This window comes from Ursus americanus, chromosome 4 (genome assembly GCF_024610735.1).
Source record: "Ursus americanus isolate L20-20 chromosome 4, mUrsAme1.1.p, whole genome shotgun sequence".
NCBI classification, from domain to species: Eukaryota; Metazoa; Chordata; class Mammalia; order Carnivora; family Ursidae; genus Ursus; species Ursus americanus.
In genome coordinates, this window is record NC_142130.1 from 33732397 (window position 1) to 33750431 (window position 18035).

At 41.9% G+C, this 18035-nt stretch overlaps 1 protein-coding gene and 1 pseudogene across 21 annotated transcripts in view; one reads left to right on the forward strand and one right to left on the reverse strand.

Annotated features, from left to right (window-relative positions):
- KALRN (kalirin RhoGEF kinase) overlaps positions 1 to 18035 on the reverse strand; it is a 637031-nt gene that overhangs the window by 307531 nt on the left and 311465 nt on the right. For all 21 annotated transcript variants that reach the window (XM_087861563.1, XM_045812696.2, XM_045812695.2 and 18 more), the window contains exon 11: positions 3830 to 4021. In XM_087861563.1, coding sequence (XP_087717689.1) covers positions 3830 to 4021 — 192 coding nt within the window. The remainder of the gene's footprint in view (positions 1 to 3829; positions 4022 to 18035) is intronic.
- LOC123802184 (large ribosomal subunit protein uL23 pseudogene) lies at positions 16022 to 16490 on the forward strand (annotated as a pseudogene).

Here is an 18035-nt window from a genome sequence, read left to right on the forward strand (position 1 = left end):
GAAGAGATCGTTTTTTCTTTGGCATCGACTACCAGCTTTATTTCTTAAACAAGCACCGTGACAGTTCGGCAATTGAAAGAGAGGATGAAGCAGTCTTGTTCTTGAGAGCATCATCCCTTTGGAAGATTGATTTAGTTGTGATCCTACAGTGGGTGGGGAGAGGAACGTGTGTACATGTGAATGTCTGAGGTGTTTGTGGGATGTGTGTGTGTGTGTGTGTGTGTGCGCGCGTGCGTGTGCGTGCATGCCTGTTTGAGTAGAAAATAGCACGGAAGAAGGATTTCACAAGTTTAGAAACAAATAGAAATGGGCATTTAATTAAGCTGTGTAATAAAGAGTCGAGGTTGATTATCTTGGCCACATTCTTTAGTTAATTTGACTCTCATATTATTACTACAAAAATATCCAAAAATGGATGTTTTGAAAGCCCAGCAATTGCAGCATTTCCATGGAAACGCAGCGAGGAAAGAGAATTCTGTCTGGACAATCTCTGTGGAGCAGATGACACTTGCTACAAATGCCTTCTCCTTGGACAAAGAAAATGAGGACTTGGGTAAATTCTTCTCCCTACATCCTCCCTAGCTTTCCAGACCAGCAACATGCCAGCTGCCCTCCAGTCCCCAGGCAAAAGGAAGCTATTTGAAATTTCAGCACAATATATACTAATAGCTGAGACTCTGCAAGCATAGAAGGTCCTAAGCACATGTTTGTCACCTCTCTTTATAGTGTAGCTCTTCTCTCCAACTGGGATGACAAATTTCATTTTTGTAATATAACATTATTGGGATTGTTAGGGATTTTCAGTCAAACACATCATTGAAGGAAAGTTATAAAACCAAAGAATGTGAAAGAAAATTAAATCGCCCATACATTTAACTTCTTTGTATACTTCTTTCTAGTCTTTATTCTATGTGTGAAGCAGAATTGTGGTCATGCTGGATATACAGTGTTTTATGTATCATCCTACAAGCCCTTTCCCATGCTATTCATGATCTTTGACAATGCAATTTATAAGGACTGTATAGTATTTCGCTAGCTAGATGCACTCTGATTTGTTTAATGAATCATTCAACATGGAATATTTAGATAGTTTCTAATTATTCAAATTATGCAGAACACTGCAATAAAATAGTTAGAAGGTTTTAGCCTTTCAGACTCCCATGGTCACCAAGAATTCATGAAGCAGGGCCAAAAGGATTAAACAGACCCTTCAATCTGTAGAAGAAATAGGCCTGGAGGGTATCTTTCTCATATCTTCCTCCTGTTTCCTCTCTGATCCTAATTAGAGTAAATCTTTTGACGTAGAAAGTGGGAAAAAGTAAAATTATGAACTTCGGCCTGGGGAGTCACAGGAAGCCTAGGTTACATCATTTATGAAGACGGATGTTCAGTTCCTGCTCAGAAATCTCCTGTACAGGGGGGCTCTATCTAATTCCTTCAAAATTATATCCCACAACAACATTCTATTACACAGTGGCATTAATGCAAAAACTCAGCAAATGATTGCATGCAGACAGAAAGGAAGAAAGAAAGTCAAGAGGAGGGGCGCCTGGGTGGCTCAGTTGGTTTAGCGTCTGACTCTTGATCTCAGCCCAGGTCTTGATTTCAGGATCATGAGTTCAAGCCCCACGATGGGCTCCACACTGGGTGTGGAGCCTACTTTAAAAAAAAAAAAAAAGGAAGGAAGGAAGGAAGGAAGGAAGGAAGGAAGGAAGGAAGAAGAAATTAGCCATAACTATGCAGGAAGGATCTATGACTGTGTTTATCAGCATCTGTCTCCCACACCCACAACCTGGCAACACTTTGCCTTTCTCAGCTAAGATCTACCCTCCCCAACAAGGCCCTGCTTTGAGGGTTGAAAACATAAAGAAGAAAAAGAAGAGTAAGGAAAAGGAAGAAGAGCAGAGGAGGGGAGAAGATGCCAGAGGAAAACAGGAGGGGAGAGTGTGGAACAGCAGAGGCAAGCCCGAGCAGTCTTCGGAAAACAGGGAAAATCTTCACTGGGTGAGAAGCTCCATAACTTAGGCTCTTTTGTGAGCCTGAGTTTCCCCGTTAGAAAATATGTTTAAGAAAATCTAGATCATGAGATTATCGTGACGATTCCATGTGTATCTAAAAAAAAAATACTATCTATTATACATTGAGTGCTTACAATGAACCATATCTTAGGTCAGGTAAGTCACCTGTATAACTTCAGACATAATTACTATTATTTATTATTGTTATTATCACCATCGAATTAAGAAGAGGAGAAGAAAAAGAAAGGAATCTCGAACATTAGAACTATAAGGGGTCTCAGGGCCACTGAGTACAACTGCACAATTTTAGAGATGAGGCAACCCAGGGCCAGGGACACAGTGATCTGCATAAGCCCACATGGTTCTATGGCAGCAGAAATCTGGACTAGAATCACAGCCTTCTAGTTCCATGCACAGAATGTGGGAGATACAGCTAAACTAACCTCATCCATCACCTCCCTGGGCAGTGAGCACCCCCACAGCCCTCACGGGAAACAGGACTCGTGTTCATTCATGCTCCATTCCATCACCCACAGGCTCATAATTAAAAGAGAATACACAAGCCTTTGGTTTCTGAAACCATTATTAAGAATCGGGTGAGCCACAAGCAAGCAGACAACCAGGCAGGAAAGCCTGGATTAAAGCTAATCCCCTTGCTTTACAGACACTCATCAGAGAGCGGCTGTGGGTCCCACAACAGAGGAAGCAGAGCTATCTTCAGGGAGCTCGCCGGGCCTTCATCTGCCTGGGGAATCTCGGTTTAGAAAACATTATCTTTTCGTGTTTTTCTCTGATAGGCACTGCAATGATTTGCATTCATTCCCACCAAGTGTCAGAAAAGCCCGTAAAGTAGTAACAACCAGGCTTCTTAATGCATTTCAAATATCAAAAATCAACTCAATTAAGTAGGGTTAATTTTTTTTTTCCTGAGAAGCAATCAAACTTTAATTAATACTCCATTAAAATGAATTCCTGGGGGAACACAAGCATGCATACACCTAATGAGTTCATCTGCCAAGGGTGTTATTACGGAAGATGCTAAATGTGCCTCCTTGCTGGCCACTTACTCAATTTCAGAGTGCCCCATGTTAATCAGAAATGAAAAGCAATTGCAGGTTTGCAACCCTCCTCCTCTCTATGAGCTCCTCCGCCCTGCCAACAGTGTAACCCAATCCATCCTCCCCTCTCCCGTCTCCACTTTGTGAATGATTCTTGGGGGCCAGATTTAAGCCCAGCTGGCTTCCTCCTGTGTGCAGGGTACCCCAGTCCCCCTTCCCTCGCTGGCCGCCACTTCACCATCAGGCAAGTGGAGAACCAACTCACTTTAACATCATCACCCTCTGGTAGACCTCATTAAGAAGGTTTAATCCTCTGTTTTAAAAAGATAAAAGAAAAACACAGAACACATTTGCAAACTCTGTATGCTTCTTGCTGGTAGCAAAGATGATCAAAGTTCTGCAGGACTGATTTCTGACAGGAAACAGCAACCAAGAGAAAGTGGGTCTGGGGTGGGAAGAGAGTCTGTGATTTTACATTTCCTCTTGCCATGACTATTTCTACACCAGGGATCCCCAAATTTCTCCAGCTGTAGACTGAATGCCCTACCAGACTCCCTCAATGACCTGTCTCTGTGGCCCTCTCCTCACTAGAGATGAGAAGGGGAAAATTTTGTTCCGTTCTGGTTGAGATCTAAATACAGATTATCAGGAGCCAACTGTTAGTATCATCACTGCGCGGAGGCTACTAACCCTAAGACCACCCGGGTCCCTGGGCATAGCAGCCAATGCTCCCTTCCCACCAGCTTGCCTTACCTCTTTGGTGTGTGTGTGGAAGGAGACAGACATGTCCAGGAGAAGCTTCCGCTGTTCCACCCTGCGCACGAAGTCCTGGATGCGTACCTCCAGGTGTCGAGCTGCCTTGTAGATCTCCTCGGGGTCACATTCCCCCGTCTGAGCCAGCTGCTCTGCGGCTTCTAGGAGCTTGTCTGCATTGGTGTAGGTATTCTGCCAGCAGCAACAGTGAGGGAAAATCAACTCGCAGTCACTGACCGAGCTTCGCGCCTTCCCCCAGCCCACCCGGGGCTGCCCAGAGCTGGAGAGCAGGGCGTAGGTGCTGAGCCCACAGCTCCCTGATCCGGCTCGGAGGAGCAGAGCGCCTGGCTCTCCTGGCGCCTCTCAGCGAGCTAGCAGCCTGCCTGGCAGCTTGGCATAAGTGGGCACTAGCTAGGTGCCTCCTCCGTCCCTGGGATTTCTCAGAGGTGGGGTGTCCCTGGAAAGAAGCGAGGAGGCATGCGAGAACCCCTGTCCCCATGCGCTGTGACTCCCCACCCTTGCGAAGACCCATTCCTGCCTTCGCATCTCTGGCTGTAACTGCCAGAGTCAGAAATACCTCATCCACAAAGATCGGCTGTGTTTCTCTGTGAGAACACCCGGGAAACAATCACTGGGAGACGTGTTCGACTCCCCCCCTCCAAGTTCCCTGTAACTACTGGTGTTTATCTTTTGCAACAGAGCTATCTCTTTGCAGGGGAAGGGGTCAGCAATTCCAGGGAGCTGACAGAAGGAAGCAGCCACAGTCAGAGTGAGGAGATGCAGGCTATTCCCTGAACACCCACTGAAGGCTTAATGTTTGCAGGAAGGCTTGGGAGGAGCCCAGTGATTTTATCCTAACTTACTGCCTGACACGCACATTGCTACATACACACACACACACACACACACACACACACACACACGCTCCTCCAACCCCTGTCTCTACACACCACGGTATTCTCTAGAGCATTTAACAAGGCAACCAGCTTGTAAGTATTATTCATCAGGATGGGAGTCACCGCCTTTGTAAGAGCTGTGCCATGGATTCAACTCTTCCTCAGTAGGCTTCCCTTAAAAAAGATCTGATATTCCCTGATTTAGAACTGGTGACTCAAGTGTCTATCATATTTCTTAATATCCCTACAGTCATACAATGCCCTATGGATTGGTAAACAAGTGGGTAGTGGTGAGGATGCAAATCTGGCAGCAGAAAAGTATCAAATGCAAAGTGAGTGAGAACTGAAATGGATTTATGAGCAATGACTTTGCCCATGGAGAAGTGGCCTTTAGTGTCCATGGAGTTTTCATTTTTTTCTTTTGTTTTTTTTTTTTGGTTTGTTTGTTTGTTTGTTTGTTTTTTGGACTCACCTGAAGATCTGGGCATTAAAGATTGAATTGTACTCCCTGCCCCCAACCTGCAAATTCCCATGTTGAAGTCCTAACCCCCAGAACCTCAGAATGGGACCTTATTTGGAAACCGAGTCATTGCAGATGTAATTAGTTCAGACGAAGTCCTACTGGAGTAGAGTGGGTTCCTAATCTAACATGACTGGTGTCCTCACAAAAAGAATGCCATGTGAAGATGAAGCAGAGACTGGGGGATGTATCTACCAGACAAGGAATGATAAACATTGCCAGCAAACCACTAGAGTTAAGAGAGGCATGGAACAGAATCTCCCACATACTCTCACCAAGAACGAATCTTGGACTTCTAGGCTCCAGAACTGAGAGACAATAAACCTCTGAGTTCACGCTACCCAATTTGTGGTGCCCTGTTATAGCAGCCCCAGGAAACTAATACACTGGGGTAGAAACTTTCAGAGGCTTGACACAGACTCTTGATCATACTGAGGAAGATGAGCAGGTCTTCAGGAAACACTTGTCATGGTTTTCAGAAATACTTAGAGAGGCCCCAGCGGATCCTTAAGGAATGCTGTCTGAAAAACAATGGCCTACGGCAAATGCTGTCCCAGTGCAGGTGAGTAGGGTGGTGGTGGGACTTGAAAAGGAGGAAAAATCCTTTGGCCCCACTTAAGAAATCCATGGAAACACAGGATCCTGTGTGAGGAAAGAGGCTTTGCCCCTGACTCAACTAAGGGTGCACTGATTCTGAAAAGCAAATGAAGACAGTACTCAGAATCATGATGGAAATAACAAGAAAGATGGGAAATGAAGGGCAGGAAAAACCTCCTGGACTGTGGGCCAGGTTGAGGAAGGCTCTTATGGGGTTGTCCACAATTTCTAGTAAATATACCCAGAGCAGATGGGAGAGTTTTTTCAGAAAGTCCTCATAACTTCTACTTTAAACCCTAGGGAATTTCAGGAAACCCCAAAGAAACCCAGAGGTTGTGACCTTATATTTTCTAAGGTTTTTCTGTGGCAAAACCGAAGCAAGCCTATTTGGAAAGCTAAGTTTGGGACCAATAAGATATTAAAAAAAAAAAAAAAGCAAAACTAAAGGCAAAACTGAAGGAACTACTGCATATGAATGGACAACTTATCCCAGTTTGTCTGGGACTCTCCTGATTTTAACACTAGAAGTCCCATCAGTTCTGAGCAAGTTGGGATGGCTGATCACCCTAAGACATACCTAATGCTATACAAGTCTCTCAGGAGTACAGATACACATACAATGTATGCTGCCTCCAAAGATTATTATATAAACATTCTTGAAAGAAATAATATGGCAACACATAAAGCTGGGCAAGTAACAAAATAATAATTAAAGCCTAAAGTTTCTTGACATGATATCGATGCTAAGAAAATGGATAAAAACTGAGAATAAAAATAGTCAGTAATTATTGAATAATTTTCACATGCCAAGGACAATCTAAAGATTTATATATATATTAACTTCTCAATCTTCAAAATAACCCTATGAAGTCAATACCCATTTTACAGATGAAGACACTGAGGCATGAATAATTTCTGGCCAAGGTCACAGGTTTCATAAGTGAAAGAACCGTGACTAAAATCTTTTCTGCCTTCAGAGAACAAGCTCCAAACTATTACACTATTGTGTCAGATGAAGAAGGGCCTTGGCATGTCATGCTGAGGTGTTTCACCCCAGACGCAGTGGGAAGCCACTGAACAGTTCTAATTAGAAGACATACGTGGTGGGTGTATGGTATATAGAGATAATGCCTTGCCTCTATACAGAGTGAAGGCAGAAGCTTAAGGATGGGCAGGATTTAGCAGAGAAAGAAGAGGGCTTCTCATTGACATGACTCACTTTTCTTTATGCCCATGGTACTCTATGTTTATTCATTCCATGGCCATTATCATCCTTATAGTAACAATGTGCTTCCATGGGTATCTCCCTACTGAGCTCCTTAAATGTAAGTTCCATGTTTCATTCATCTTTGGTTCTTCATGCCAGGAACCATGGCTAGTATACAATAGTCACTTACTAAATGTTCACTGAATGAACAAGGCACAGAGATGGGAATGGGCATGGTATGTTTGGATAAGTTGAGGCAACCTGAATAAATTAGACAGTGGTAGGAAATCATACTGAATAAGGCAAAAAAGAGTTAGAGAATAGATTTTATTAAGAGAAAGGGATAATAAAGACAGATAGGAGGATACGGGGGTCAAGGCTAAAAGCTGGGCTCCCTGCTTTACCTGCTGCCCAGCCCTCCTCCCTATCACTACCAGAAAGAGATTCTAAAATTTAGATCCAGTCACACCTTTCTTCTACTTAAAACCTTTCAGTGGCTTCCCACTGCCTTTGGGGTAAAATACCTTAGCATGGCATGCAAGGCCCTTCTTCACCTGACACTTGATTTTTCTCAACAGCTTCGACCCCATTTATCCCCTACAACCTATGAAATAAACTGCTTACACTTCCAGAAACTCATTGCACTGAATCCTGCCCCTATTCTTCAGCCTGGGATGCCCTTCCTCCACTTTTTGTACATGACCAATTCTTTAAGACCCACCCTAGGCATCACTTTCCAGGAAATCCACCCTCATATCCACTTCTTACCCAAGGTTGGCCTAGATGTGCTCCTCTGAGCTCCCAGAGTGATCTATGCCAACCCCTCCTTGGTACCTGCCATATTCTAATGCAAATGTTTGCTTTTCTCATCTGCTTAGAGATAGATAATATCTTTCATCTCTTTCCCTTAGTGCCTGGAACCAAATAAATGCTCCATAAATATTTAGTGAATGAATTAATAAATTAAGGAATACATCACTCCTCATCAATCCTAATATTCAATCCTTAGCTCTCATCAACTACTTGGTACAAGACCTTACATGCTGGAATTCATATTCAATATTCAATCCCATTTGGTTTATCCTACCTCCTGGCACAGTCTTGAAATAGGAAAGTGTTTAGAGAATATCAACTAGAGTATTACCAAAGCACTGCGTGGATGCCTGTCATCACCCCAAATTGGGGCACAGATCATGACAGGCTTCTGCTCACCTTCTGACCAAATAAACAGCAGTTTCTTCCCCAGGACCGGAGTTGGACTTCGCCCTGAGTACAGTTCCTAGGCATTCCTTGGTTTCCAACCCTCCTAGCCCCTGCCTTGTACTTGACCCCTTATCAACATTACCCAATTGATATGCCAAAAATGGGTATAAGCATTGGGTTATTGATCCTTCAGCCACTGGGGCTTTCAAGCAGGGCCTGTGGTCGTCCTGAGTCAGACAATTGGGACACACAGACAGCTGCAATTTCTGTTCTTTTCTCCCTAATCCCTATGTCAACCAGGTAAAATACCCTAGATAATTCAGGCCTTCGGTCTACCTTCCATTCACTCTGCTGCAGCCCTGGCCCATTATTTTTTTGCTTTCTCCTCATGGAAGAAATAGAACAAGGATAACCTATCTCTGAAAATAGAGGTATCCCCAAAACACAGGCATGGTTTCAGACTCCCTGGGCTAAAGCAGAGGGGCAGGGGGAAAGCAAGCTTTTTGAAGGCAAGAAGTAGATGAGACAGTGACTATATCAAGGGTTGGCTATAGCATCAAGGGTTGGCTTTCTTGGTAACATGGAGTTAGCACTTTTGGCTCTATGCTCTGGGGATGAGGAACATCGAGGCCCAGGAGGCACTTTTATTATTCAAAAGAGGCAGTGTGGACTGGAGAATGTGACTACCAGTGGACCTGAAGAAATTCTTTCCTGATGACTATTTTTCCAGGCTCATATGGCTAGAACCAATGGGCAGTGAGAGGAAAGGAGAAAATGTATGTAAGCATTGAAGGAAAGAGAGACATGGAAGTACAGGGAAGGTACAGACTTATCTCTGGATTTTGACATTAGTGAATGGCAGACAAATCAAGGTGATACCCCAAACTTTACATTTGAATCGTACTTTATAGTTGACAAATAAATTTCTTTCACCATCTTTCCTTACCCAATCTGGGGAAGATATACAGAGAATGCATCTGTGTGTGAGGAAATGAGCCAAGGCTGGGGAAAGAACCACCTGAAGGAATTAAATGTAATGGCACCCACTATTCAACCAGGGCTGGGAATGGTACCTGTTTCCAGCAGTCCCACTGGAAAACCTTGTGAATCACAGGATATTAGGTAGTGTACTCAGAAGAGTCTTGCCTCAGTAGGGGTAAATAATTAACCTTAGACCTAGCACTGCTCTGGTCCTGCCTAACAAATTTTATAAGAAAGACCTGAAAAGATCAAACTTTTTTCAAGTAACTTAACTGTATCCTAGAACAAAGCTTTAGAATATTTATAGGAATATAGAAATATTCAGCAATCAACAAGGTAAAATTCACAATGTCTGATATCTAATAAAAAACTACTAGACATACAAAGGAGCCAGAAAATAAAACCTATGATGAGGAGAAAAATCAATCAAAACTGACATAGATGTTAAAACTAGCAGATAAGGGTTTTTAAATGGCTATTGTAATTGTGTTTCATATGTTCAAAAATTAAATAGAAAAACAGAAGAGACACAAAAAAGACCTTGCACTTGAAGAGATGAAAAATATACAGGATGGTATCAATAGTAGGTTAAATATTGCAGAAGAAAAGATTACTGAACTCCAAAACAGAGCAATAGAAACTATTCAAAATGAAATACTGAGAGAAAGAATTTTTTAAAATGAAGTATCAGTGAACTGTGGGACAACTTTAATAAAGCTAATACTCATGCAAGTGAAATCCCAAAAAGAGAGTGCAGGAAGTAGAAAAGATATTTGAAGAAATAATGACCCTCCTCAAATTCCAAACTTATTAAAAACCATAAATCCACAGATACAAGAAACTAAAACTTAACATAAGAAACCCAAGGAAAATTATACCAAGGCACATAAAAATTGAGTCAAACCAAGTGGGAAAAAAAAGAAAAGGAAATCTTAAAAGTGGCCAGAGGAAAAAAGACATGCTACACACACACACACACACACACACACACACACACACACACACACACATTACAAAGATTGACAGCAGACTCGGCATCAGAAACAATGCAAGCAAGAAAATGGTGGAATAAAATCTTTACTGAAAGAAGGAAAAATCCTGTCAACATAGAATTCTATGCCCACCCCAATTATTTTTCAAAAACAAAGGTGAAATCAAGACATATTGAGGCATACAAATCTGAAAGAATTCTTCACTAGCAGACTTGCATGACAAGAAATGTTAAAGGAAGTCCTTCAGGAAGAACAAAAATGGTGCCAGATGGAGATACAGATTCACACACAAGAATGAAGAACTCTAGAACTGTTAATTACATGGGAAAAAAATATAAGACTTTTTTCTTATTATTTAAATCTCTTTAAAATATAATAGTATAAAAATAACATTATAGTATGGAGTTTATAGCACATGTATAAGTAAAACATATGACAACAATAGCACAAAGGTCAGAAAGGGAGAAATGGAAGTGTACTATTATAAGGTTCTTATACTATATGTAAAGTGGCATAACATCATTTGAAGGTGAGCTGTAATAAAGTCACACACCATAAACAACCCTAAAGCAACCATTAAAGTAACAAAATAGTTATAGCTAATAAGCCAACAATGGAGATAAAATGAAATCATAAAAAATATTCAGTTCTCATCATGATAAGTGTATTCTTTAATCCACATCATATATTTCTCTCATCCCCTCCACCCACCTCCCCTTTGGTAACCATCAGTTTGTTCTCTATAGTTAAGAGACTGTTTCTTGGTTTCTCTCTCTCCCTTTTTTCTTTTCCTTTGCTTGTTAGTTTTGTTTCTTAAATTCCACATATGTGTAAAATCATATAGTATTTGTCTTTCTCTGACTGGCCTATTTTGCTTAGTATTATACTCTCTAGCTCTAGATTAAAAGCACATTAGTGCTTTCCAGGGGATACTAGGATTGAAGTGATTGCTAATGGCTACAGAGTTTCTTGTGATGAAATTGTTCCAAAATTAACTGTGATGATATTTGCACAACTCTGTGAATATACTTGCAACCATGGAGCTGGATACTTTAAAAGGGTGAATCGTATATTATGTGAATATATCTCAATAAAGCTGTTTTTAAGGAAAAAAACCACTCAATTAACCCAAAACAGAAAGGAAAAGGAAGAGAGGAGGTAATAAAGAATAGATGAAACAAATAGAAAAGATATAACAGGATGATAGACAAACATATCAATAATCACATTAAATATAAGTTGTCTAAATACCATAATCAAAAGACAGAGATTGTCAGATTGGATAAAAAGGCGAGCTCCAACTATATGCTGTCTACAAGGAATGCACTTCAAATGTAAAAACACAAATAGGTTAAAAGTAAAAGGGCAGAAAAAAATATGGCATGATAACACTAATCAAAAGAAAGCCTGGAGTGGCTTTATTAATATCAGACATAATAGATTTCAGAGCAAATCATATTCCTGGGGGAAAAGAAGTTCATTTAGTAATGATAAAGGGGTCAATTCATCAAGAGGGCATCATAATCCCAAACATTTATGCATCTACTAACAAAGCTTTAAAATATGTGAAGCAAAAACTGATAAACTTTCAAGGAGAAACAGACAAATCCACAACCACAATCAGAGATTTAATGGCCCCCTCTCAATACTTAAATAGAAAAAGTAGACAGGAAATTAGTAAGGATATAGGAGATTTGAAGACTTGATCTAACCGATTTGACTGCCATTTATTAATACTCCACCCAACAATAGCAAAATGCACATTCTCTTCAAGTGTTTACAGAACATTAACCAAGATAAATCATATTCTGGGCCATAAAGCAAATCTTAACAAATTTAAAATATTTTCTCTGATCATAGTGCAATTAAATTATAAATCAATAACAGAAAGATTGCTGGAAAATCCCCAAAGAGTTGGAAACTAAAGAACAAATTTTTAAATAACCTATGGGTCAAAGAGCACAGTATATCAGGTGTCTCCAGGTGTGCTAGGCATTGTATTAGGCTCCTTATATACATTACCTCTAAACTTCAGAATCAATTTTAAGATGGGCATTGATAATTTCATTTTTCAAATGAGAAAACTTAGGCTCAGAGAGATAAAGTAGTATGTTTGAAGAATGGTCCATAGCTAGAAAATGGCAAGCCATGTTTCTGTGGCTGTCATCTCCAGGTACTTTTCATTAAACCATAGACCTCTTTAAGACTGAACGTAAAATCTTAACCTCTTCTGCTTCTCTGTTACTTTGCATTGTATTTGTTCTTATGCCTTTGATTTTTAAATTATATTATAATTATTCTTTTGCAACTGCTCTTTTTTGTTTGTTTTCTTTTGTTTTGTAACACACTTCAAAGTGCATATGGTGACTTCCAGAGAGAACTACATTCTCCTTGAAGGAAAGAGTCCTATCTTACTCATCTTTTCTACCTCAACTACTCATCAGTGTACCTAGTAGGCACAGCACTCTCCTTTCAATGGGCACTGAACCCCAAAGCTGTGCAGTCCAGGATCTTGTCAGCAGTAATGCTTGGAAATGGATATTTACCTTACCTCCTAATGTAGGTAGTCCCGGTTTAAGAATGAGTAATGACCTAAAAGTTCCTTTGTAAGCCTCTTTTTTTAAATTTTAAAAATTTATTCATTTGAGAGAGAGAAAGAGAACACAAGCAGGAAAGAGGGTCAGAGGGAGAGGGAGAAGCAGACTTCCTACTGAGCAGGGAGCCTGACGTGGGGCTCAATCCCAGAACCCTGGGATCATGACCTGAGCTGAAGGCAGAGGCTCAACCAGCTGAGCCACCCAGTTGCTCTCCTTTGTAAGCCTCTTATTTAACACTGAGAATACATTTTCCATGTAAATTGGAATTAGATTCCCAGGACAAAATAAAGAAATTCAGTTGAGCACATAATAAGTTTAAAATTTGGTACTAACATAGTACACCATGTACAATCAACCAACATTTATAACTAGGGTGATATAGGAAAATGCTTTTCAGTTTTCATCCCCGAACACCAGGCACAGATTTCTTCTCCATTTGCTGGCTCTCACAGGGGAGGAAGGGGATGGACTCTGGCAATGACAAAAAGGTGGAAACTACTTCCTGGTACCAGTGATGGGTTAACCCACCACATTACATCTGCTAGAAGGACATCTTCCTAAGGTGTCCTGAATAAAGGAGCAAACAATAGTTGCCTTCATTAGGGCAATGTGTATGTCCAAACAAGGAATGTCTAATGACTAGTCCTAATCAGATGCTCCTTACATTGGAGACTGTCTATACAAATATTCAGTCTATTAATTGAGACTATTGCCAAAAATAACTACTACAGATGTCCAAAGCGCCCAACACAAATGGCTTGGGAGTTGAGATTATCTCTGGAAACCTCAATGCTGGCTCTATCACGTATACATACACAATCACCACCCTGTCCCATTCTCACACACATCGCTACTTCTAGGAGCATTTTCTCTTCTCTACCTGAAATGCTATAGCACCTTTTCTTATTAATGATAAACGGTGTATTTCCAGAACTCCACAGTTTTACAAAATTTTTTATAATAATTTTTTATTATATTATGTTAGTCACCATACAGTACATCCCTAGTTTTTTATGTAAAGTTCCATGATTCATTACTCGCATATAACACTCGGTGCACCATGCAATACGTGCCCTCCTTAATACCCATCACGGGCCTATCCCATTCCCTCACCCCCCTCCCCTCTGATGTCCTCAGATTGTTTCCCAGAGTCCATAGTCTCTCATGCTTCATTCCCCCTTCTGTTTACCCCCCCTTTCTTTTTTTAAGTAAAGTTTTATTTTCCTACAGTCTAATTTTTACACGTTTAAGAATGTACCTAGGTCTAGGAATTCTGAGAAAAGAATAGTTACTTTTCATTAGGGTGTTGTCTCTTTTACTGATTCCTTTTCTTTCCTTCAAATCCGCACCAGCCCTCTTCATTTACATGCTGTACTTTAAAGGAACTTAACAGTATTTCCTCTCAGCTGCAGACTAGAAGCTGAATATCTAGTTACTCACAGGCAAAAGAGCAAAAGAATAATGAAAACTGTTAGCATGTTATCTATTATCTATCTATTTAATACAACAATAATAACAACACAGAAACAACTTATTTTTGGACCAAAAGGCAGGGTGGATCCTAGAGGCTGCCAACACAGGTTATAAGGTATGATTTGACAGAAAACATCAGGTCTAGCTTGTAAGAAAGCACTAGTCAGATTCCAGAAAATGTGACCATGCCTAGGGGGCTGAGACAGAAAGCAAGAAAGGACTTTGTGCCTGACCCTCCCCACCTATGCTTCCAGGGCCTGGAAAGCAGCAGAAGGTAGACACAGGGCTGTAGGCCAGGCCTGGGAGAGCCAAGACTGGCTTAGATAGAACACAAAGAAGATGGTGCAAACAGGAGGGAGGACTAGAGGCCAGAGGCTGGCCCAGAGCCCCAGGCTGGGACAGAGGAGAGGGTCCTAAGGAGCTGAACAAGCAGGAGATAAAAACCAGGAGAATGCCATGCAGACACAAAGCTCTGAAGACTGAGGAGGAAAGCACTTCATCCTCTCCCTCCTGAACAGGCCGCAGATGTAGCCAGCTGGCATCCATATTGCTAGTAAGCAACCCACCACTCCCAGAAATTGATAGCATGCTTTTCACCCTGGCCACCCTTCCCCCTCTCTCCTTTCCCGACTCTGCTCAAATTGGCAGAATAATGAAGGGGAACATGTAAGAACAACAGAAGAAGGCGGACAAAAATATTTGAAGAGTGAACAAGGTAGACCTAAGTGTTCAGACATGGATACGTGGATTCCCCAGTTGCTGTGGCCTGTAGAAGTTCATTCTCACGTGGACGTCTGCAAGCTAAGGAAACAAGCAGGTGGAGAGACAGCATCCCCACAGAACGAAGATGAATAGGGCCACCTGCTGCAGGGTTTGGCAACTCAAGACATACTGGCGGGGGGGGGGGGAATGTACCCAAAGCAATGTTCTCTTTCAAAAGATATAACTCTGCAGTGTTGCTGTTTTTCCTGTTTTTCATGTTCTATGTCTGGCTGCCAGTGGGAGGCAGTGGGCGTGAGAGGGAGAAGGCAGGGCTCGGGGGGAGACAAGACAGTTGGCTTGAAAATACTGCTGAAAACCTGCGGGCTTGGGGATTTACTTTTCTCTTCTTTCCCAGTCCTAAAGGGGACAGACAGGGAAAGGTTGGGCCTGACCCATGGAAATGGGGATCAGATAATGGGTTAACAGAGCAGAGGCTCTAGCCCACCCACACTTCTGCTTTGGCCCAGTTAGCACAGTGTCCCTTCAAGTCCTTCCTCCTTCTTTGTCAGATGCAGCCCTGTGGATCGAGGGCTGCCCCTGTCCGTACAAATCTGCAAGAAGCCTGCAGCCTCTGACCTAAGAGTAGACGTCACTGACCCTCTTGACTGGTGGTGCTCCTGCTCTCTTTCCACCTTCGCAGACCCTGGACTCCTACCGCACTATTCTTACCTTGGCTAACCTCCCTGGGTTGATCCACAAAAGTGTTTCTCAACAGTAGCACTATTAATATTTTGGGCCAGAAAATTCTTTGTTTGGGAGGCTGTTACAGGTTGAATTCTGTTCCTCCAAAAAGATTATGTTGAAGCCTTAATCTCTAGCACCTGAGAATGTGACCATTTTTGAAAATAGTGTCATTGCAGATATAATTTGTTAAGATGAGTTCATATTGGAACTGGGTGGTCTTTAATCCAATCTGTAACTAGTAGCCTTATAAGAAGATGGTCATGTGGCCCCAGAAACACTTTTTATGAAGATGGCATCAGAGGTGAAGAAGGAAGCCTCTGCCCTTCCCAAAGCAGGGGCTAAAGCAAAGGCTCTGAAGGCCAAGAAAGTGGAGCTGAAAGGTGTCCACAGTCACATACAAAAAAGAGATTCGCATGTCACCTACTTCTGACGGCCCAAGACACTGCATCTCTGAAGGCAGCCCAAATATCCTCAAAAGAGTGCCCCCAGGAGAAACAATTTTGACCACTATGCCATCATCAAGTTCCCCTGACTACTGAGTCAGCGTGAATAAAATAGAAGACAACAGCACACTTGCAGATGTCGAGGCCAGCAAGCACCAGATCAAACAGGCAATGAGGAAGCTCGAGGACATTGAGGTGGCCAAGGTCAATACCCTGATCAGGCCCGATGGAGACAAGAAGGCATATGTTCTACGGGCTCCTGACTATGATGCATTGGATGTTGCCCACAAAATCAGGATCATCTAAATGGAGTCCAGCTGGCTAATTCTAAATATAAGTTTTTTCACCATAAAAAAAAAAAAAGATGGCCATGTGAAGATACAGACACAGAGAGAGCACCATGTGACATGAAGGCCAAGAATGGAATGATACAGCTACAAGCCAAGGAACACCAAAGACTGCCAGCAAACTATCAAACTCTGGGAGGGAGGCCTGGAGCAGACGCTCCCTCCCAGCCCTCAGAAGGGATCAACCCTGCTGACACCTTGATCTCAGACTTCCAGCTTCCAGAACTGAGATAATTCATTTCCGTGGTTTTAAGCCCCACCCCACCCCCGGCTTGGGCTACTTCATTGCAATAGCCCTAGGAAACGAACACGGGGGCTGTTCTTTGTACCCTCAAATGTTTAGCAGCATCCCGGGCCCATACCCACAGGATGCCAATAGCAGTCCCTTCCACAGATGTAATAACTGAGAGTGTCCCCAGACATTGCAAATGTCCCCTGGGGGGCAAAATCGCCTTCTAGTTGAGAACAACTGTTTTAGATCATAAGACCACAGAGGAAGCCCTAGTGAGGGAGACCACAGAACTTCATCAGCTTACAGTGCTTTCCTGATAATCTTTAGATGGCAGAAGCCTTGAGCAATCATCAGTACTGTGGTTCTTACAGGACAGGGTGAGGGGGTAGGTAAAGGAGCTTGGGGGAGAAAAGCAGTATCCAGGCCCTACCTCAAATTCCTCCAATCAGAATGGCTGGGGGAGGGGCAGGGGTGTATGGCAGCATATTTTTTAAAAGCTATCACTGCAGCCACTATCTAACGTCAAAACCACTCATCTAAGGGCAGGGCTCAAAGCCTGGGCTGAAATTCTGAGGTGAGAGAAATCGAGTCTTTTGCCTTAAAATAAAACAGCTATAGTCTTTGAATGAATAGTGATGCTTCTGAAGACCAGAAAAATTTAGGAGAATGAAAGACTATAATGGATTTAATACTTTGCTTGGAAGTTTAGATATAGTAACTGTGGTTTATAAAAGCAAAAACTGGGAATAACCAAAATATTCAACAATAGGGGATTGGTTCACTACATTGTGGTACTGCCACAGGATGTGGTCATTACAATAATGTTTTGAAGACTATTTAGTGATCAGAGGAAGTGTTCTTGATGTAAGATTAAATGAAGAAGGCAGGTACACCAAAGTATGGTTTTCTCTACCTACCTACCTACCTACCTACCTACCTACCTACCTACCTACCTACCCAGCTACCTATCAATGAAACTACTACATCATGATGGCTGCCAGTTTGGGATCCATTTACAAACATTATTACATGTGGTAGATTGTGTCATTATCTCAAATTACAGATAAGAAAAGTGAGGTTTGGAAAGACTATAAAACTTGAGTAAGCTCACAGAGCTGGTGAATGGCGGATGCTGGTCTGGAATTCACATTTGTTTCACCCCAAGCAAGATATTCTTTGCGTTCTGCTGTACTAAATAGAAATTCGCCAATAAATATTAAGAGTTTATATATAATTATTTCTGAGTGATATTAGGAATGATTTTTCTTTCCC